This window comes from Myotis nattereri, assembly GCF_964212035.1.
Source record: "Myotis nattereri genome assembly, chromosome: 9".
Taxonomy (NCBI): Eukaryota; Metazoa; Chordata; class Mammalia; order Chiroptera; family Vespertilionidae; genus Myotis; species Myotis nattereri.
The window spans coordinates 26687620-26709801 of NC_138084.1; the positions used below are offsets into that span (position 1 = coordinate 26687620).

The window sequence follows — 22182 nt, forward strand, 5'->3', positions numbered from 1 at the left end:
GATTTACCATCATCCATGTGTCTTTTCTTCCTTCCTCTACTGTTAAGAGAGATACTGTTTGACTAACTAGGGCCTGGCCAAGCACTGGAACAATTTTTTATTTGTTTATCTGTATAGTCCAATTCTCTCAAATGACAAAATCCACAGAACAAATCCTGAGCCATGTGGGTCCGTTGGCCACTTCCTTTTCTTTCCTCAAATGCCCGTTGCACATGATAAGTTCCTGTTTGTACAAGCATCTTCACATATTTGGGAGACTTAGATACATAGCAATATCTGCAGGTCACTAAGAAACCATAGTTTTTCAAGTAAAACACCATCCTGTGTCCCTCTTATTATAAGTTAAATAATGATGTCGAAGGATTAACAATACCCACTCCTCATTCACACATCTAACCTATATTTCCTAACACTTTGTTTCAAATTCAGCTAAACTTCCAGTAGTGTACCTGTTTATATAAGACCTCACATACAGACTCCAGTCCGAGCTTGCTAACAGAAAGGTGTCCATGCTGACAACACGACTGACAAACTCACACCACATAATTACCATCTACAGCCATCCCCTTAAACATATGAATGACTGAATAAATGAATGAATAGATTGGTTGAATTTGCTTACAATTCACTAGGCATTACATCATGTTTGTCATCAATTATTACAAACCCTAGATAAATTAAAAATGATAAAAATCACTAGTTTATATGTAATGACCACAGCATGCTTTTACATGTGTGGTTCTCAACTCAGGAGGCATTTGGCCATTTCTGGAGGCATTTTCGGTCCTCACAAATAGAGGGGTAGTTGCACTGGCATCTGGTGGGTAGAGGCCACAGATGCTACTAACACTCCTACAACTCACAGGACAGTGCCCTCCATAGAGAATTATCTGGTGCAATATGTCAACCATGCAGGATTTGAGGAACCCTCTTCTACACCATATGACTGTTCATACAAAGTAAAATTAAGCTGAAACCCTTCCTGTAAAAAACATTTGAATTATTTTCCCCATCTCAGCTGTAATTTCTTGTTTTTTCCTGTCACCTGAGCTCTCCTTTTAGTGTTGTTTTCACCCACGCGATTAGTTAACATGCAAGACACAAAATATTTTGCTATAGGAATAATAACAGTAACAAGAAAGGGGCTGCAGTGGCTACACAGGGCAGCAGTGCAGTGCTGAAATGCAGACCAGAGGAGGAAATGTACACCATTTCATGTTGCAAAGGCACCCTGATGCCTTTCAAGACAGACAAGCCATGTGGCGAGCAAAAAGCCTGTAAACCATTTCACTTGGGTCAACCATCTCACACTTGAAGAGATGAAGGGAACAAGTAAATTCCCACAGACACATCTCAACGTTATGTAATGTCTGTTTCAAAATCGCTATCAAGGTACGAAGCAAGCTGTTTTCTAACCTTCAATACCTGTCAACGAAAATGTAGCAAAATTGACGTTCTTACATCTCGGCACTAGGTGGCAGCAGCACACAAGTGTGTGGGCTCATCCTCGAATAAAAATTAGTGCTGCATTGATAAAATTCTACTGGAATGAAAGCAGTAAACACATTTTTCTCCAACATTTCTCATCATTGCCTTGTATTTATTTTACTGGGCTTAAAAAGCACTAAGCTTCTTTATTTTTCTATGTAAATCTACATTTCACTGTAGAATATTTGTGAGAGTAACATTTAGTTTATATGTTTGTATGTATACACATATATACACACAAACTGATTATAGACATGATAATTATGCATGTTATATGTACATAGATTACATATATCACATTTAATTGCATAAATTCTTACATGCAATACATAATGATGATGAACATGATACAATAATAAATAATAGTGATTCCCCATTGAGCGATTTATCTCATTTAATACCTTTGACAACCTTATGTAAAAGGTATTAGCTTCTCCCTTTGCAGTTTAATTGCCAAGCAACACAGAGATTGAACGACTTGGCCAGGGACACACAGTGTAATGAGCCACAGAGTGGGATTTATGTTACACATTTCACAGAACTCGAAGTCTGTGGTATTTTTGAGACCAGGGATTTTGTCTTAATTTCTATTCTCCCTTACCAAAGGCTGATAAATGCTCAAACAAAGTGCTATATCAGCTGTAAAAACAGCTTGTTCCCATTTCATAGTGTTAAGAAAAAACAATTCATGTGGGAAACTAAAGACAGTTACTAGGATGCATATTAAAAGGTGGATTGCCAGACCTTATCCCAGACTAATTGAATCGGATTTCCTTAGGGGGGGTAGTTTTCTTAAAATTCTCCAGGTGATTCTACTGTATAGCTATTGCTGGGCATCTATAGGATGGTGGCTACGAGTAAGTTTTTAATAGTTGTAGAAGCCTTTCCTCACTTCTTGTTGATAAATCCTCAAAGATAGAACTGAAAATACCAAATAGGAAGAAGGTTATGGGTGTGATGCTTGGCACTGAAAGAGATACAGGTATGCAGCTCACCAGCACCAACAACATCCCACCCGTTGGTGTTCTATTCCTTTTGTGATCAATTGTGTGCCTTCAGTGACACAGGCAGGAATCTGTGTTTGCCTGTGAAATAAACAGTATTTCCACAAGGCCAGCATTCATGGAGGTCTGCGGCAGACAGAATCATTTCTGTCCTACATTACTGATTATCTTTTAGGACCGCAGCAAAATGTCCAGGATGTATCTTGAGAGGTAATTTATTATTAGTGCTAACTATAAATGCCTATTATTGAACACAGATCTTTGCACATAATGGACGAGTGATAACCTTTTACTGAATGATTATCTGGATAAATGGGCAACACACAGTGACTTAAGTGATGAGATCTAAGGCTGGTCTTATTGGTTGAGCTTCCAAAATCCACCTCAAGGCATTCCTAAGCAGTCTCTGCCGGTATGTCTATCCAGCCAATTGTTTACAAAACAGTCAAAATCAATGGTGACATCTCAGATAAAGTTCTCCTTTTCACTAATTAAAAAAACAAACTCAACTGATGTACATGCAGATCTGCTTTCAAATAATGGAGGTCTGGCAAGATTTGTGATTGTTTTAACATAACTATGAGACGTGATTAGGAACATTTTATGCTCTTCTGAGGTGGCCCCAGCAAAGGTGGCTTGCCTTTGGAAAGATGCAATAATAAGAGAATGGGTTTTGCGCTGTTGTTTTTTCCCCCTTTGGTTTTTAACCGAAGTTCCCCATAGAAAACTAACTCCTTTTGCAGGACTTATCCAAGTCAGCCTTTTACGCTCAGAAGCAATTCAGAACACGACATGGAACTCATAGTATTAGCATGAAAGCAATTCCTGGACACACTAACATGTTGACATGTTCTCAAATTATAATGGCAATTCTCCCATAAAAGTAAAACCATCCATGTTAATATTTCTGGGTTTTTTGGGGTCATTTACTAGTATATTCCTGTAGACTCCTCATCCTACAGAGGAGGCTTTCTAAGACTTGGAGGCTTTCTAACAACCCTTCTGTGATGGGGGCATGTCACCCAGTACCGTGAGTGGCAGGGAGCTCAGAGCAAACACTCCAAGAGCCGCAGTAGCAAAGGGAAAGGTGGAGACGCACTTAGCAAAGAGCCTCCAAGAAGACTGCGATCCACACAAACTGTCCAGGCACAGCTGTGGAGGTGACTGGGACATTCTCTGATTCCCAGGACATTAGCTAAGTCCTTTAATCAGCACGTACATTGTTCTGTTCTGTATAAAAAATTGTTCTTGAATATTAAACAGCTGGTGATTCAGTGCCATCTGGCACTTCCTGGTGAAGCACAGCTCCTATATAGTAAGAATGTGTCAGGAGAAAGGAAGAATAGTTTCCAATGAGGACAATGTGTCGGAATGAATCAGAGAAGCTAGGTGAGAGTGTGAGAGAGGACACCACCACCCACTCAGGATAGTGAGACCTGACTGTCCACACAATCTATAAGGATGTCCTTTCTGAATGCCGTGGGTTATTTTTTTTGTTTTTCCTTCTCAGCAATGATACATAGAGTAGGTTGGGCTTAGTTGACAAAACAACTACAGCTCAAACACAGATCAAACTAGTGTCCTTGACCTTCAGAATCACTGAGGATAGAGCATGGAGAGCATGACAGGGGAACTTTAGAATTTTTTCTACTCCCCCACTCCCCCACCAACGCCCTATTGTTCTCCAAAAGTGAGGATGCCCTTGCCATTTAATCTGCCATTTAATCGAAGGCGTTTACTTTCATTAGGTTTATTGGAGTCTTCTGTACTCATGCCAGAAGCTGCAAAGGGGTCTGCAAATGAGCCTAACCTATGACCTCAGACCTTACAGAGGGGACACCTAGGAAAGAACACCAGGAAGAAAGACACTAAGAGGGATGTCTTCCAGGTGCAGGTTAAACGCGCTTCCGTGAGGGTGAGGATGAAGATAAGCAGAGGGCCGCCCTAGGCCACCTGTGAGAACACGTGTGCAGGACCAGGTGTGAGTCCCAGGCCCCCGGAGGAAGGAGACAGGCAAGAGGAGCACACCCAGACGGTGTGGCCCTGATGGCGAAGAACCCAGCAGACCTGGATCATGGGATGGGCTCAGTGAACTCCTCAGCGTGATCAGCTGCCCTTGTAGTTTAAGCAATTTCTGCTCCAGGCCACACTCTTACTGCACAACAACCTGGAAGGCAGGCATTTCTATATCTATTTTACAGATGAGGACACACCCGGCAACACCGCCAGTCATGGCAGAGCTGGGGAGGGGAGGTCTTGGTGGGGTGGTGAGAAATATGAACTATCTAGGCCAGAAAATACCTTAGATAGCAATCCAATGCTTTGCTTTTCACAGGTCATGACAGGGGGCTCTTAATTGACATGACTTGCTCAAGCTGGCTTTGCCAGGATCAGCTGAGTCTTAACCTTGTTGAGACTTCAAATGGTGCTCCCCAATCAGTTCACAATTAAGGAACCCTTTTACTTCATTTTTCTTTTAAAGCCCATGTTTTGATGGAATGAGGATGAAGATGATGGTGATGATGATGATAATGACAATGACTTTTATAGGTAATCAACCTTTATAAGCTACTATGTGCTCATTACTGGACTGGGTATCCTTTCTAGTTCTCATTAACAAATATGTCATAGATATCATTAATCCCCTTTGTTATCGATGATAGAATTCATTCTCACAGTTGTTGCGTGACTTCAAGTGATAAAAGAATACCAGGGAGGGCTCTGTTTTCTCTATACACCCCCCCCCAAAAGCCCCTTTTCATTCTCCAACAGTGAGAATGCCCTTGCCATTCTTCTTACATATCATGCTGAGAGAATTTGCCTGCAAAATCTGTTTATTAAGAAATAACTTACTCCCCATTTTAATTAATCAAACCATATATAGAGATAGAGATAGAGACAGAGATAGAGATAGAGATATATATGCTATGTAAAACATCAATTGATTAGAATAAAGAAATAATTATTGTTCTAGCTAATTTGGCTCAGTAGCTAGAGCATTGCCTGTGGACCGAAAGAGTCCTGGGTTCGATTCTGATCAAGGACATGTACCTTGGCCAGGCCTGTGTAGGAGGCAACCAATTGATGTTTTTCTGTCATTCCCTCTCTCTTCCACTCTCCATAAAAATCAATGGAAAAATATCTTCAGGCGAGGATTAACAACAACAACAAAAGAAATAATTATTATACTAATTTGACCTAAAGCCTGATGTTTTGGTGCACCCACACACCCTGGCCATTGGTGAAGGTACAAATATCATCTTGCTTTCTGAGATACTGAAATTAGCCTATGAACCCTCATTTCTACAAGCACAAGACCTGGGGGTCTAGCTATCTCAAGGTGGATGACTTTGTTACATTATTATACAAAATAATTCCTGCTGATTTTATGTTCTGAGTCTCCATATTTCACGGAGTTAAATAATAAACCCCATATTTACTCACACATTTTTAGATAGAAGCACAGATCCACAGTTGTGCCTTGCTTTGCATTAAGGTTCCCAATGCAATCCCATGAGCTGTTAAAGGGGCTCCGAACCTTTGCCTGTAGAAACAAAGGCACTGGAAACATGCAAGAGGTAATGAGCACTGCGCTTCTCTCTCTGGGCGAGAAAAATTACAAAAGAGGAATGATAGATGGTGCTTGCCAGAAATTTTAATTAAACCTGTGAGTGAAACATTCTGAACCAGGCCAAGTGGCAGCTGCACTCATACATGACCTGCTGAAATAGCAGGGGCGGGGACCTGCGTCAGGAAATAGAGATCCTGTGAGGGCAGCCATAATATCCTTGAATCTCATTTAATCCAGCTCTCCATAAAGCCTAGCTCTGAAGGGCCTGCTAGGGGACTCCCCTCGCTCAGGAAATAACTCAGAATACAAAGCAATCTGCTCTCGGTTGCCTAGTGACACCAGCGTGTGGACCACAGTGTGTCTTCAGTGTGTGTGTGCTGTCCCTTGTTTATCCAAAGACAGTATTCCCTGCCACTCCACATGGCTACCTTTGGTGCAATACTTACGTCACGAAAAGTCCCCCACCACGGAGGATTCCGTGTGAAATGTCTCTACGAATTATGACTAAAGAATACCAGGTATCCGTCTCCACTTCCTAAGTCCTCCTATTGCCTGCTTTCCCAGAAAGACATTGAGCAGACGCGTCTTTTCTTGTCCATGTTTCCACATGTTCCCTCATCAGGCTTTGACACACATTTGGAGACAGGAGGAATAACTTAAAAATAAGACATGAACGTGGTTCAGTCCTGACTTCATCACTTGTAAGCTGTCTGATTCTGGCCTGATTTTCACTGCTCAGCTTCTCATCTGTGAATCTGTCTAGCTCTGGGGGCTGTTACAGGGCCAAATGTCCTTAATTCAAAGTGCTTTGTAAATAGTCAAGCATGAAATAAACAGGGCCTGTGACTATTTTTCTTTCTTTCTTTCTAAACCATGCTTACTCTCCTTTGGAAAGTTAAAGACTTATATGGCTTGAATTCAACCTTGCATCCAGTTAGAATTAAGCTTCTTGCAAGTTGATACATTTCATGAGAAAAGCAGGCTCTTCCTTATTAAAACCAGCCACGATAGGTTTGTCTCCTGTAAGAATTCCACAAAAAATAGCCAAACACAAACAAAAACCGCTATTCAAAAGCATATATCATTTTAGTATCAGTAACTCTGGTGCCTTTAAGTTTTATTACAAATTCCAGAATCAAAGTCAATTCAAGGCCACAATTAGCACTGGATGATCTGCCACATGCAGTCTGGCTTACATCTGATCTTCATGGTGTTTACCCTGACTTCCTGGGAAGGACAGACCATTCCTACTACCTTCTATCTTTCTCCAGGGCAGTAGAAGGTTTAGTGGGGGCAGAGCTGCTAGAATAAAAGGCTACGTCCCCAGTCTCCCTGCAGGTGGATGCGGCCACATGTCTAAGTTACAGCCAAGGAGATGTAAGCAGAAGAGTCTAGTGCGTCAGGAGCTTTCCTTAAGTGGCACAGATGCTGTGTCCCTTCTTTATCCCTTCCTCCGCGGTTCTGCCCGGGGCCATGTGTCTGGGACCCAGCACTAGCAATGGCAGGGTGATGGGCTGGAGAAACCTTGAGTCCCTGAGGACTCTGAGGAGCAGTCATCCAACTGCCCTGGACTTGCACGCTGGAGAAATAGACTTCCATCTTCTTTAAGTCACTGACGTCTTGTTGGTTTTTGTTTCTCACAGCCAACTAATGCAATCCATTTTCCACACCCGTGTTTTCAGAGTCCCTCAACTTTCCAAAACCCTGCACTGTCTCAACATTGTGTTTACTCGAGTACAATACATTTGGCAAACACAGGGAGGGACAGAAGTAGGTTTACAGTTGTGAGTACCCAAAATGCAGAGTTTATTCTTATATTATTATTTCTTAATTACTGTATCCTTTTCTATAGGAACAATGGCAAACCTACTTTTGCCTCACCCTGTATTTATCACACAACACTCACAGGCAAGACCAAGGACCAGAGACTGTGTTGTACTGAGAGGAATCTGTGAGCCACTCCAATATCAGTCACACCCAAAAGGCCCCTAATGATGAAGAAGGCAAGTGAAGGGTGAGGCACTGTGGATCAGAACCCATGACAGACACGTGGGGAGGTAGGCAAGTTTTTTGGAGGAAGGACAGCAGGGGTAAGGATTAAAAAAATGAGATGTTAGGAAATGGGCAGAGAAAGGATATGCATTCCAGAAAGACAAGCAGTATTCCCAAAGGCCGTTCAGCAGAAAACAGCATGGCGTGCTGAAAGAAGGGAAGTCCAATATGGCTAGAGCTGAGCGAGGGAGATGACAGGTAGAGTGGAGGGTAGGTGGGCATGGTCCAAAGCTTCTCACTCTATTCTCTATGGTCTCGCCATCACCTCCCAAACTACTGGGCTGGACAAAAACTGAGAAAGGTGACTAGCGCTCATGAAGAAGAAAATGCTAGAGCCCATGCTTCAGAATTTTCTTGTGGGTGAGCAGATAGAATTTAAACCCACACCACAGAATCAAAGCACTCCCTGATTCTAGGCTGTTTCCCCCCCAAAGGAAAAAACACTGAAGTGATAAATGATAACACTTAATGGGACCATTGTTTTTCCCTAGTTTATATAAGAATGAACAGACCAAGCTAAAATATGCAAGTCATTCCTCTCAACAGAACAATTCTTGTTCCCCTCTGCTCCCAATACTTCTCATTTACAGAAATAAATAAATAAATGTAACTCTCCTCTAGCGGAAGCTGACTTCTCAGAATTATTTTTCTTTGTTTCCTACATACGGAAATATTGATGCCTTTCACTCAGCAAATGCATGTATGGGCACTCTTAACATCCTCCATGGAACTGGGAAGAGTGGAGAAGAGCCCATTAAAAAGATTAAATAATTCACAGAGGACACTAGAGGGAAGGTGTCCCTTCTCTCTATGCTTCTGAACCTTCGTGCATGCTGTTTCCTTTCTGATTCTACTTGAAATGCTTTCCTTTCTCCTTAGCATCCTAGAGCCTCATCTCAGACTTCCTTCTCCTAATAGCCTTTCTTGGTTCCACAGGTTCAGATTAATGGAAAAATCCTATGATAGGTAATCACATTGGGAATTCTAACTCCAAATCTGAAGAATGTCTCCCATGAAAGATTAATGAAAGGTAGATGTCTAAATTAAACTTTGATGTCTCTCCCAACATGATCTAAGTCCTTAAAGTCAATATACCAAGTACTGCTTTAAGTTCTCTCCCAAGCAACTCAACTATGTGTCCCTTAGATAAATCTTCAAATGTTTTGCTACTGGGGAAAAACATCCAGGATTGTTCTCTTAAAGTATGGTCAAAGGTCTCTGTTTAATATAGCACACTAAATACATGTTGCTCACAGATATGTCTTGTTTCAAAAGCCCCTCACTTTAAGGAAATCAGAGAGATAACATGGTTGAAGATAAGCCAATTTTAGTAGATCCAACATGCAGTAATATGAGAAAGCACTAGTTTATTCTGGAGAAATACTTAAAACATAATAAACAGATTTGCAGATTGCTGAGTGTGAAATTACATGTAAAATTAAAAAAAAAAGTACCTTGATGTATTTGACTGGGAATGTCTGAGCAGCAAAGCCTGGGTGGAGGCATCAACACTTCCCTCAGTAGCCTCTGGTTATGTGGAAACTGCTGTAATCTAAATGGTTAAAATGCTTACTATGTTTTCTATAGCCTGCTGTGGGAAGGGAGTCAAAAGTGCCATCTTGGGTTCTGGCCAGTGTTCCAAATGTCAGCTCACACACAGAAGGGTTGTGGGTTCGACTCCTGGTCAACGGCACACACCTAGGTTGCAGGTTCAATCCCCGGCCCTGGTCAGGATGCATGCGGAAAGCAACCAATCAATGTGTCCCTCTCACATCCATGTTTCTTTCTCTACCCCCCACCCCCACTTTTCCACTCTATCTAAAATAAATAGAATAAATATCCTCAAGTGAGGATTAGCAACAACAAAAAAAGTGGCATCCTGGGAGTGAAATGATCTAAGACGTGCCATCAAGGGCAGGCAGAAAAGATAATCTTGCTACAAAGAGAACAACAGTTCACATCAAGCAGGTCCCAGGACAAGTGTTAATTCCTGCCCTTTGCCCACCTGGCAAGACCTGAAGGAAGTCTAAATCTGAGGGACTAGGACTGAGGGGTGGGACTGAGCATAAGGAGTGAAGATGATTAGACATAAGACCCTCCTGTGAAAAGGCGTATGAAACAGGCAGGAAACACTGAGAGCTAGGTACAGACTAGGGCAGTGATGGCGAACCCTTTGAGCTCGGTGTGTCAGCATTTTGAAAAACCCTAACTTAACTCGGGTGCCGTGTCACATATAGAAATTTTTTGATATTTGCAACCATAGTAAAACAAAGACTTATATTTTTTATATTTATTTTATATATTTAAATGCCATTTAACAAAGAAAAATCAACCAAAAAAATTAGTTTGCCTGTCACCTCTGACACGCGTGTCATAGGTTCGCCATCACTGGACTAGGGTCATGAGACTCGGGTTTTTTTTTTTATGTGTGTGTGTTTTTTGGTCGGGGGCAGGGGGAGGGGGTGGCCTAGGCCTGGAGGAGCCTGCAACCAGGGTATGTGACCTTGACTCAAATCGAACCTGCGACCCTTTGGTATGCAGGCCGACGCTCTATCCACTGAGCAAAACCAGAGTGAGAGTCAAGGTTGAAGACAGCTTGGCAAGCCTCTCAGCAAGAGTCTCAGGGTCAGGAGGCAGAGCTTCCTTCAGGGAGTGGTATGACAGCAAAGTGGAACCATAAACAGCAGACTGCAGCCCTGGAGGAAGAATTAGGGGGTTGGCCTCTGCTGATCTCCAGGTATTTCAGCCCTTGGGTCCGAGATGTGACAAAGCCTTCCAAAGCCTGCTTGCCAAGGTCTCAGAAGCCCTTCATATTCTCCCAGAATCTCCTGGGTTCAAAGCCGAAAGGACCGATGACCCTGGAACGGGCTGCAACTGCTGAAGGGCCTCTGATTGTTCCAGGACCAGAAAAGAGCCCAGTGATAAAGCTCAGCTCCAAGTTGTTCTCTGGGCATTACTGGGTCTCTGAGAAATGTCTCCAGGAAGCAAGTCTTGACCTTGATTTTTGTGCATTTCACTTCACTTGGGACAAGGCCAGTGTTGTCATTCTACATCTACATTTAAATAGAAAAACAAGGAACTAGGATGAGGGTGCCATTCCAGAAACTTGGCAAAGAACCCTCTCTTTCTCTAACTCATCTTCTCTGGAAAGAAAAAGGGAAGGCAGAGAAAAGGAGAGAAATGAACTCTACTGATTTTAGCCTCTCCAAAGTGGGGCTTGAACTGCCCCTCCCCCAAAACAACTAGCATGCCAGCCCCATCACAAACCTTCCCTATAAAATCCATGCTGTCTACTGAGATCATATGAACTTCAAAGATTTTCTTTGGAGACTCACCCTAAAGTACAAAGAATTGTGACTAGGGTTATCAGATAACTATATTCCTGGCTTTTTAATTCAATTTGTGCCCTCAAAAAAAGACACTTATGAAAAAAAATACTTTTAAGATAAGCAAGGAGAGGTGTGGCAATGTAAGTGGTGAAAAGAATACAGACACTCATATTCTTTGAACCAAGAAAACCAGTCAGGCAACATTTTCCCTGTTAACCAAGTGACATCTGAATACGTGAAAGGCAAACTTCACACCCAGCCAGCAAGAGTGGTTCAATCAATCTCGGTGATAAATGGGGTCAAGGCTGTCATAGCACAAGGTCTCTGGTTAGCACAAGAGACCTGGGTTTCACCTTCATTTAATGATCATGGAAACTTCCCTTCCAGGTAAGTATTCACCTTCACTTAATGGTAACTTGCTTCATAAGTCTTTATGCAATGTCTTCAGCAGGTCCAAGGAAAGTTGTCTGCTGTTTCTGCCCCAACATGATCAGAAACTTATAAAACCCTAATGTTTTATAAATATACCAGAGGCCCAGTACATGAAATCTGTGCATGGAGCAGGAGGGTGGGGGGGCCCTCAGCCCAGCCTGCACCCTCTCCAACCCAGGACCTCTCGGGGGATGTCCAACTGCCGGTTTAGGCCCAATCCCCGGGATCAGGCCTAAACTAGCAGTCGGACATCCCTCTGGAACGCTGGCATTTAACTGCTCGCCTGCCTGCCTGATCACCCCTAACTTGCCCACCCCCCCAGCCCCCCCCCCCCCCGGGCCAGATCACCTCTAACTGCCCCCCATGCCAGCCTTGTTGCCCCACACAGCCTGCTGTTCATTTGATCATCCCTCATCAACCCCCCTGCTGGCCTGGTCGCCCCAAACAGCTTGCTGTTCAGTTGTTTAGTTGCCCTCACTAACTCCCCTGCTGGCCTGGTCACCCCATGCAGCCTGCTGTTTGGTCATTACTGTTACTGTGATGGTATCCTGGACAATTTGCATATTCCTCTATTATTAGTATAGATTTTCAGGTCCTTTGAAGGGGACTTTAGAAGTGACTCTTCAAGAACTAACCTCTTTCTCATACTTGTCAATCTTTAATGTCTATAACCAACTAAATATGTCACTGTCAGAATCATTAGTATCGTATGACCAACTATTTACATTGTTCAGCATGATTTTTACAAAGAAACAGAGTTTATACAGAAATAGTATCCTCCATAATTCTAGTAGTTCTTTGCACATTTCACATATTCATGTATTTGGTGACTAAATGAATAAGTTATGCATAAAGAAATGCATTTAATACTTTCTTAATAAAATCTAAACTAATTCTCATAATGTAGTTTCAAGATATATTTATCCTATTTAAATAATTTACAAAATGGGGGCTTTTCTAATGATTATTTTGTATTTATGCAAAAACAGTTAACAATTATTCTAGTAAGTTGCTCTTTCTAGATCAGAATGATAAATATTTAAAAACTAAAAATGAACCAACCCTTCTATGCACACTGGCAACCTCAAGTCATATTTGATCCCTATCCTCTTTAACCTGTATTGTACCAAAGTACTAAATCCCACGTGTTAGGTAAGACACTGCTGATATATTGGGTAAGTGTGGTGTCAGGAGCAGAGATGTGGCAGGGGTCCATGAGGTTGCAGGTGTGAGAGGACACAAAGGGCAATTTGTGCAATGGGAGTAGAAAGGGAATATCCTGAAGTTATATGCTGCTTCGTTTTTATTCCATACGCATGTCATCTTCAATATTTTAAAGCAATGACTAAGATGATATTGCCTATAGAAGCTAAACCAAGGTTTATACTTTTGAACAATTTTAATAAAAAAAAACTTAACGAAGGAATACTCTGGAATTGCATGGGAATTATACTCAGAAAAGACAAAAACGCTAGCACACTGCCTGCCACCCACTCCCAATCTGTCCCAGGTTGCCATTTTTACAAAGTATAATGGGAAAACCAAAGGAGAACCATCATCTGAATACCTCACTAAAAACAAAGTAAATTATTCACTTTTTCTTGCCCAACTTCCCTCATTTGTCTAGAGGTCAAAGCTCCACGGTGAAAGCCAAATAGAGAGGTTTCCCCTTAATTATCTAAGTAATTACCTTAAATGTCTGCTTTGCTTTGGCTTTGGAGACATAGTAACAACCATGAAGACCCTACTGAAACAAGAAGATAGGAAGTTCATCAAATGCTCTCCATCTCCATCGCAGAAAGCACAGGAACATTACCTGAAAATGCAAACTGGGATCTTTTGTGACAAGATTAAAGAGACCTTTTAATTTTTGAAGTTAAAATGAGAATGTCTACTTGTATGTTTTTTTCACATCCCACAGTGAAGGGAAGTTTTATTGCCTAATAATCCACACTGAGTGATCGCTGAAGCACACATAATTTGAGGATTGTAGACTGTGCTGGCCACTGGCATTTTGAAACACAAATGCCAGGATTATCTGTTTTCTTGGGTCCTGTGGTTTCCTGTTCATTGCTCAGAACGCTTACTAAAGAAACGAGAGATACATGTAAGGAAATAATTTTGCCTGGGAAACAGATGTCAAGTCCGTGCCTCATTTCCAAAAGAGATACCAGACTCTAGAGAATGTCTGATGAAGTCCTAGAAAAAAAAGGGTAAGTAAATGAAGCCATTATTTTCAGTGTGAAACTTCCTACGTTGGGGATATCCTGCCATCTTGTTTGGACTTCCCTAGTGCCCATCCGGATCACTGATGTTGGCCCCTTGCCTTTCTTAAGGCCTTAGCATTTTGTTTACTCTCTGAAAACTGTGTGACCCATCAGGCACTCTACCATGTCCTTCTGCTGCAATTAAAAATGTATTTAAGCAGCATTCTAATCTCACAATGGTCACACACTCACAAAGAGACGCCTACGTCATCTGAAAGGTAATTTGTTGAAAGGCCTTCCGTCAGAATTTAAGGACATGTTCCAGATTCTCTAATTAAGCATTACAGTTCTCAAGTAAAGTCATCCTTGGGAGGCATTTTCCACCCTTAATATGATTAGATACTATTATGGCTATAATGTCTTTATCTAGGTAGTATATATACATGTGTTATCTGTCAGATCTGTGGGTACTGAACATGAAGGAAGATCCTATTCAATCCTTGATGCCAAGATGTCAATTAAATTCAGGTCTCTCTGGAATTCTTTCAGTGCACACTGGAGGGTTTCTTTTTGTTATAAGATGCTGAGTAAAAAAAAAAAAATGAGACAGATGAGATCTCCAAGGTTGGATATGAGAGACAGTCCTCACCTTGCTTCCGAGACCACTTCTAGTTCCTTGCCATATTGACTATAGATGGTTAGGGAAATGGAAGGAAGCAGAAAGATGTTTTGCAAACATCACTGTGGGAGACGAATTTTGTGATATATGCATTGTACTCCCAAGTGCTTCCTGGTGCAAAGCTGAAGCCCACCTTAGCCTTACTCCTAGCAGGTGGGTGGGCAATGAAAAAGTTCCTAGTATTCTGTAGGCCATGGGAGTTTCCATAATTTTTCTACTAACCCATCATATCAAAAGACCATGAATATCTGCCGAAGCCGGTTTGGCTCAGTGGATAGAGCGTCGGCCTGCGGACTGAAAGGTCCCAGGTTCGATTCCGGTCAAGGGCATGTGCCTGGGTTGCGGGCATGTCCCCAGTGGGAGATGTGCAGGAGGCGGCTGATCGATGTTTCTCTCTCATCGATGTTTCTGACTCTCTATCTCTCTCCCTTCCTCTCTGTAAAAAATCAATAAAATATATTAAAAAAAAAAAAAAAAGACCATGAATATCAAAAATGAGTCCTGGACTGGGTAAAATTATTATGGACAACACATTGATGGGCGATGACAATTTAATGTGTTACAACGATTGAGGTGTTACAGTTTTGAAATGGGATTCTCAGAAACCTTATGCCTGATGCCAACGTTAGCAGACAGATTTTAAGTCAGGCCTGCCCTTTCCCGGCTTTCAAATGAGGCCTCAGAGGCTATCCCATTATCTCTGCTCCACATCTTCTATGAGGCTGGATTTCAAAAAAATAAGACAAATGACTGTGTTCAGAGTGAAAGTTAGAGACTGTTAACCAAGGTGTCAGTTTCTGGGAAAATGCACAAATACAGCAAAACACTGTATGGATTGATTGGTTTAAAAAAAAAAAAAAGGTGAGGGTGTGTGTGTGAGAAAACCCTTTACATGGTGAGTTCTCAAATCATTATAAACTTTCCCATGGAGTTTATAGCCCCTTAAAATGTGTCTATAATGCAAACTAGATTAGTAAAGCTCTGAGCTGGAGAGAGAGCATTTCCCCATAATAGCCAAGAGTGTCTGAAGGACAAGGTGTGAGGGGTAGTGCAGGAGGATGGAAAGTTGGCAAGAGAAGCCGGTGTGTAAAAGAAATGGTGATGTAAAAAAAAAAGCTGCAATCAAGAGAAAAGTAATGCAGTGATTTCTTGTGGGGGTTCTTTTAGGGAAACAGCAAATAACTCTCCAAATAACTCCCAGGGAATTTTTTTCTTTTTTACTAACATTAGGATTTTCATTATAAAACCAATTGAGAATACACGTATATCTTAAGGCCAACATGAAACCCAAATCCCTTATACTTTTGTTCCTCCCGAAATCTACACAAAAATTTCCTTAGGATCTTAGTATGCTTCTAACAAGATGGCAGGAAATGGCACAAGGTATCCTAAAACAACACATGAACAAGCTTCAGATAAAAATGTGAACATTAATAGAATTGAAACATGCTATCCCGGTGAACTAAAATTTGCTGTGAACTGGTAAGGCTCCTGCAATGAAAGGCTGGGCATTAGGAAAAGGGGGCACCTTCTGAGTCCGGGACCAAGATTCCATGTTTTTACTGAGGAACTGAAATTCAAAATGAAAAGTATTAGAGAAGAAATGCAAAGCAAGGTCTAAAATGGCCAAGTCACGCAGAAGCTTAGCTCAGTGATATTACAAAAAAGATACCACTAAATAAATGAGTCCTATTTTATTCTAGTCCCTGTCGGAATGAAAAAATTTCTACCACGCTTGACTACATCTAATACAAACTCAAGATGGCCACATTTGCAAAGTACATTTCTTAATAAATCTGGCTGTATCCTGTTTATGCAACTTAAGCCCATGGGAGGTTTAAATATAATTTATACTGACAGATATTTCACAGGTTTATTCTTTGGCTGCTAGAAGACTCATCAATAATTTAAGACCATGACACATTATGTATAATTGTTTCATTTCTTTCCCTTTTGCAAAAAGTCACTCACATTTTAATCATTAAAATTACTCACATTTGTGTCAACATAGAACACATAAACCAAGAAATGTTCTTGTTAGGAAGACTACAAAAGGAAAGAAGAGAAAAGTCTTACAAACTTTACAAATTCACATAACTATGCAATGTCTATTTTGTAATGCAGGGCAAATGATCCTTAAATCAAAAACACAGTGAACAGCTAAGTGTTTCCATTTTTGTTAAGATTAAAAAAAAAAAAAAAAACTTCAAAGGGAAATTTTATTGTGTGAAGCTGAAAATATATGAATTTTAATATATAAAAATTTATAATGTGATTTAACCCTCTATCAACCATGTATTAGCTGGATTGCCTTGGGCAAGTTGTTAAATCTCTATTTAATCTGCAGTTGCCTCAATTCAATGAGACAGGTAAATAAACAATCACACTGGTTCTTCGCAAAGAGTAGTAAAGTAATGAAAACAAAATAAGACGATGAATAAGTGAGTGTACTTTACAAATCATATAAAAGTAAGATATTCTGTACCACCATTCAGTACCAGGATAAAAACAGCTAAGAAACATTATTCTTTAAAAATTACTTGACATCTACTTTTAGGGAACTTGCTTTTAAAAGCCTTAGTTGCTATGCCAAAAGTTTTCAGTTTGAACTTTGTCCTAAGTTCAATTTAGCCCCTTTCATAAAAGTTTCAAAGCTTACACAAGACAATTTCACCCCTTACCCCACCATAAGATGCTCAGAAACTCACTCCTTTTATACATAATCAAATTTAATCTTAACTGCATAAAGCAAACTGAAAATGGAAATCTATTTGAGAATATTGCTTAGTTTCCTCATTCCCAGAATAAATTTTTGCTTTTCAAGTCTAGTCAGTATATATTGAAAAAGTTAATAAAGATGTTGTACACTGTGAAAATCATACTGGTTGGCTTTTCCGATGGGGCGCGGGTGGCGGACAGGGTGGTTGTTATTGTTTTTTAATACTCTTTGTTTCCTGGGTACTTTTTTCTGACTCCCCAACAGGGATTGGCTATCAAATTTAACATTTTTCCAAAGCTCACAAGCAAAGGGATAAACAAATTAAAAGCTGCACATTAAGTACAGGTCAGTTATTAATGGATGCTGAAAGGTAGAAGAGCAATACTCACAAGATGACCTGCCCAAGGCCAGTAGTCTGAAAGGGAATGAAAGCATATACTGCAGTTAAAACCCTGGGCTCTGAAGTTAGGTATGTTGAATCAAAAAAAAAAAAAGGTCTTGACTCTTATAGTTGTGTGGCCTTTGAGAAATAATTAATTCCCTAATGCTTGGTTTCTTTATAGATAAAATGAAAATAATAATAGTGTCTATCTCAAAGAGTTGTGAGGGCTAAATAAAAGAATCCAAGGAAAGTTGTTAGAAAAGCACCTGACACAAAGAAAACAGTGAATATTAAACAGTATATGTAATGCAATGTAGAAAAAATAAAAGGATTTATATATATATATATATATATATATATATATATATATATTTATTTCAGAGAGAAAGGGAGAGGGAGAGAGAGAAACATCAACAATGAGAGAGAATCACTGATTGGCTGCCTCCTGTATATCCTCTACTGGGGATTGAGCCGGCAACCTGGGTATGTGCTCTGAGTGGGAACTGAACGTGACCTCCTGTTTCGTAGGTCAATGCTCAAAAACTGGGCCATGCCAGCTGGGCATAAAGTTTCTTTTTCTAACAAAATACTTGACTAGGGAGTTAAACTTCAAGTACAGAGAAATCAACTTGATAATTCTCTTAAAATAAAATGCCAAATGATTACATTAATTCAACGTTCTCATATTGTGCCTTTTCACTACACATGTACACATCACACTACAATACATACATCATATATATATGTATGTATATATATGCAATAAATATATGTTAATGGCAGGAATGCTATAGAAATGCAGAAATTGGAAATGCAGATCAAAAGACTGACCTGTGCACTTTCACAATGAAGCCATTTAATTTTCTAGTGCTTCTGTAAATGTAAATAATTTTGATGTGTGGCTAATGCAAGAAATTGTCCATTTATTCTAGATGCAATGTGGAAGAGAGTCACAAATATATTGCACTACTTAAAGGCACTGTAAACCTTGTTTATCAGATCAGGTGAAAGATAGACATAATTTTAAAAGCACTACTCATTGCTAAGTGGCCAAATAACAAATTCTCAGGGAAAAAGAATCTTTGGCTTTGAGTTCTAATTTATTTATTGTTCTTCAAAGTTGATATACCTCTTAACAATTCCATGGAAAAATAAGTGAATTCTCTAACTTAAATAACAATATAGAGATCTGCCCATATATATTAGCTAATCTTTCCATTCTTGTAAAAGAATGCATTTTTTTCTTGCTTTTAAAAGTGGTGTCAAATGCATTGTTGGGTACAATCTTCGACAAAGTCTACTTTAAAATTGTATCTGCTTAAGGTTTTTCAACCTCAAAGGATAAGTCTCAGAAAAACAACACCCTGATTTATTTTTACAGAGATGGTTAATCATTATTTATTTTTCGTTCACGCAGGACATATGCCTGTCTCAGAAAAAGGAGTTTAAGAGGACTTAATAACATTTGCAAAGTCCCTTGAGAGATGTGTTACCAAAGTGTAAATTACAAGCATATTATTAGGCCAGCCTCATTTAACATGAATAAATTAAAAGCAAATGAGTGCCTTTAAAGGAGCAAAGTACTATTTAAAAAATTTAAAACCTGAAATTAAAGTGTTTGAACACATTTTAAATGTTGCTTCTTGCTTTTCCTGAATTAGTGTTCTTTTGAGGTAGTTGAGCAAAGAAAGGGACCCAGTTTGAAAATATGGAAGAGCTAGTAACAGCCATGCTTCTCTCACCATGGATCAGAGCATTATACATGTTATCTGAGATTTCACATACATCAGAGGCAAACACGGTCATATTTTTTTTCCTTGAAATGAATGTAAGCCATTAGACAGCTTTAAAACCCTAATCACTGCTCCCATAAATTGTTAAATTAGAGGAAAGGTTCATATTCATGGTGTTTTTTTTAATGAATTTTGGACATTTAGCTGTTGAGTAATGATTGTTTGTGTAATGTTTCCACTAAGATAAATGCAAGTATTACTGTGCTTGCTACTTCTTTAAAACTCCTTTGCATTTTTACATTACAGCCCATTTTTCATTACCAGGAAAGGTATGCAATTTGAACCATGCTACTTTTTTACTCACAGTAAATCAATATGTGTCATAAGAGCAGAAAAGGAAGTAATATCACTCGCTATCATTGGACCTTCCGTTAGAGTGAGTCCCAGAAGACATTGCCAGGTTGGGTTGCTATAGCAACAGAGCTCTGGTGGCTCTTTTGCTTGGTTTGTTACAGTGAGTTGATTTTTACCACACTGGTATAATCCTGAAGAATTTTTATAGTAAAGAAGAAATTACAATGAATCAATAACAATGTGTGTGACCTTTCCATTGATCTGAGATGATTTCATTTAAAAGTAATAGAAAAAAGGCAACTCCATAACATTTCAAATCCCTTTGCTGACTTCCAATTAAATTATTCATTGTATTTTCTTCAGGCTCTTTAAATAGTCACACTTCTTAAAATGAGAAGAAAAGAAAAATCCTATCCTGAACCATTAGGGTGTCAGCAGAGACCTCATATGGTTTTGTGTTGCTTTGTTTTTTATGCAAAAGTTTATTTTATTTTTAATTTATTTTATTTTTTTATTAAATTTATGGGGTGACCTTGGTTAATAAGATTATATAGGTTTCAAGTGTACAATTCTATGACACATCATCTGTATATTGCATTGTGTCATATGTTCTTACCTAACATGAAAGTCTGCTATAAAAATGTCCTGAAATAATATTAATCCACTTAAAAAATATCTGCAATTAGCAAGAAGACTCAACAATACTTAACTGGAAATACAGAAGATTTATCTTCTGAGTTCTATTAAAAAATATATCAGGACAGATAACAATACATCTCATGGTGTACAGATGCTTAAATGGTTTTGAGTATTACACTAGAGAGGCCATATAAAGCTTTTGAACAGTGTCTGGCATACGAATACACACCTAATGAGTATTGTTATAATTGTAACAATACACATTATATCCCTTTATTGACAGTAGGCACTATTGATTATGCAATTGCAATGCCTTTTGTGTTCTGAATACTTTTAAAGTAAAAATGATATAAGGAAACACTACTATATAGTTGGGCCTCAAATATAGTGTAAAAAGGTGCAGCTCTTTTTCAGAATACTAAGCTTGTGAATAAAACCTTTGCATTTAATTGACATGCCACAGGGAACTAGCGTGGAGTGGAGTGGATTATGGGTTTGGGAGTCAAAACTTCAATTTTGTTTATCACTCTACTTACTTCAGACTTAGTCTCTCTAGGTCTGAAAAAACAAACAAACAAACTTATCTTTTCACTTGTAACAAAAGGGTGAAAACAATTTCCCAGTTGTGTGGTAGAGGGGACTCAGACAGTGTATAGAAAGCACTTGCTAAAATGCTCCCCCCACACATGACACTTTTTAATTTTAGCTATTTTTCCTTTAAAGGGTTTCTAGTCATTTCCTTGAATCATAATTTCCAAACAGAACTTTAAGGTAAAAATGAATATTAAATTCAACATTTCTTGGGAGTACTTTAATATATATGGGTTTTAACTCCAGCAAATGTTGAAAACTTTCACTTCAGTATAATTCTATGTTATAAATTAATTATTTAACTTGGTTCAATTGATAATTCCTTTCCCAAAGTATGTTTTCATAACCTCCTAAGCTCAGGATGATGCTCTGGGGAGGGTTAAAAGAAAAAGTGGGTGGGAAAGGGCCAATTTCTATGGTCAGTTATGGTCAGACACATTTGGAAAAATGCTACATGGTATATTTCACTGTATACTGTGGGATTAATAGTTCACATTAGTATATTCATCCCTCCAAGAAATCCCAGATAATACCAGTTAAACAAATCAATGTTGCTTACTAGTAGAGAACATAAATTCTAGAGTTGGCCTTTGAATCCCACCTTTACCACTTATTAGCTTACGTCTTTGAGAAGTTATTCAATCTCTATGTTTCTGCTTTCTCATCAGTAAAATGGGAATGGTGACATACCAGGATGAGATGAGATTGATCACGTGCTCAGACAGAGGCTAATGGAGTCAACTATCGGTAATAAGAGTGAAGAAACTTGTTTAAACTCGCTTCCATAATAACTCTTCTTTATAAATAATACCTTTGGACATCGTCTGGAACTATTATTCCCTGGAACACACAATCTCACAACCTAGACCCCACTCACTTGTTTGCTCTTGTGCCAGAAAGTCTTATTACCAGAATATTAGAGCAACAACGGTAAGTGTAAAGCTCTTACCCCCAAAACCTTCTATTCCTTAGAGCCATTTACAAATCAATGTATCATATTAG

At 39.4% G+C, this 22182-nt stretch overlaps 1 protein-coding gene across 2 annotated transcripts in view; it reads right to left on the minus strand.

The window, feature by feature from the left end:
* Positions 1–22182, minus strand: part of GAS2 (growth arrest specific 2) — a gene marked incomplete at both ends in the record, with an annotated part of 113752 nt that overhangs the window by 15656 nt on the left and 75914 nt on the right. The window contains one exon of one of the 2 annotated variants that reach the window (XM_081099505.1): positions 13567–13620. The exons of the other annotated variant lie outside the window; for it this stretch is intronic. Within the exon in view, the coding sequence (XP_080955631.1) occupies positions 13567–13620 (54 nt within the window). The remainder of the gene's footprint in view (positions 1–13566; positions 13621–22182) is intronic. 2 annotated transcript variants of the gene reach the window in all.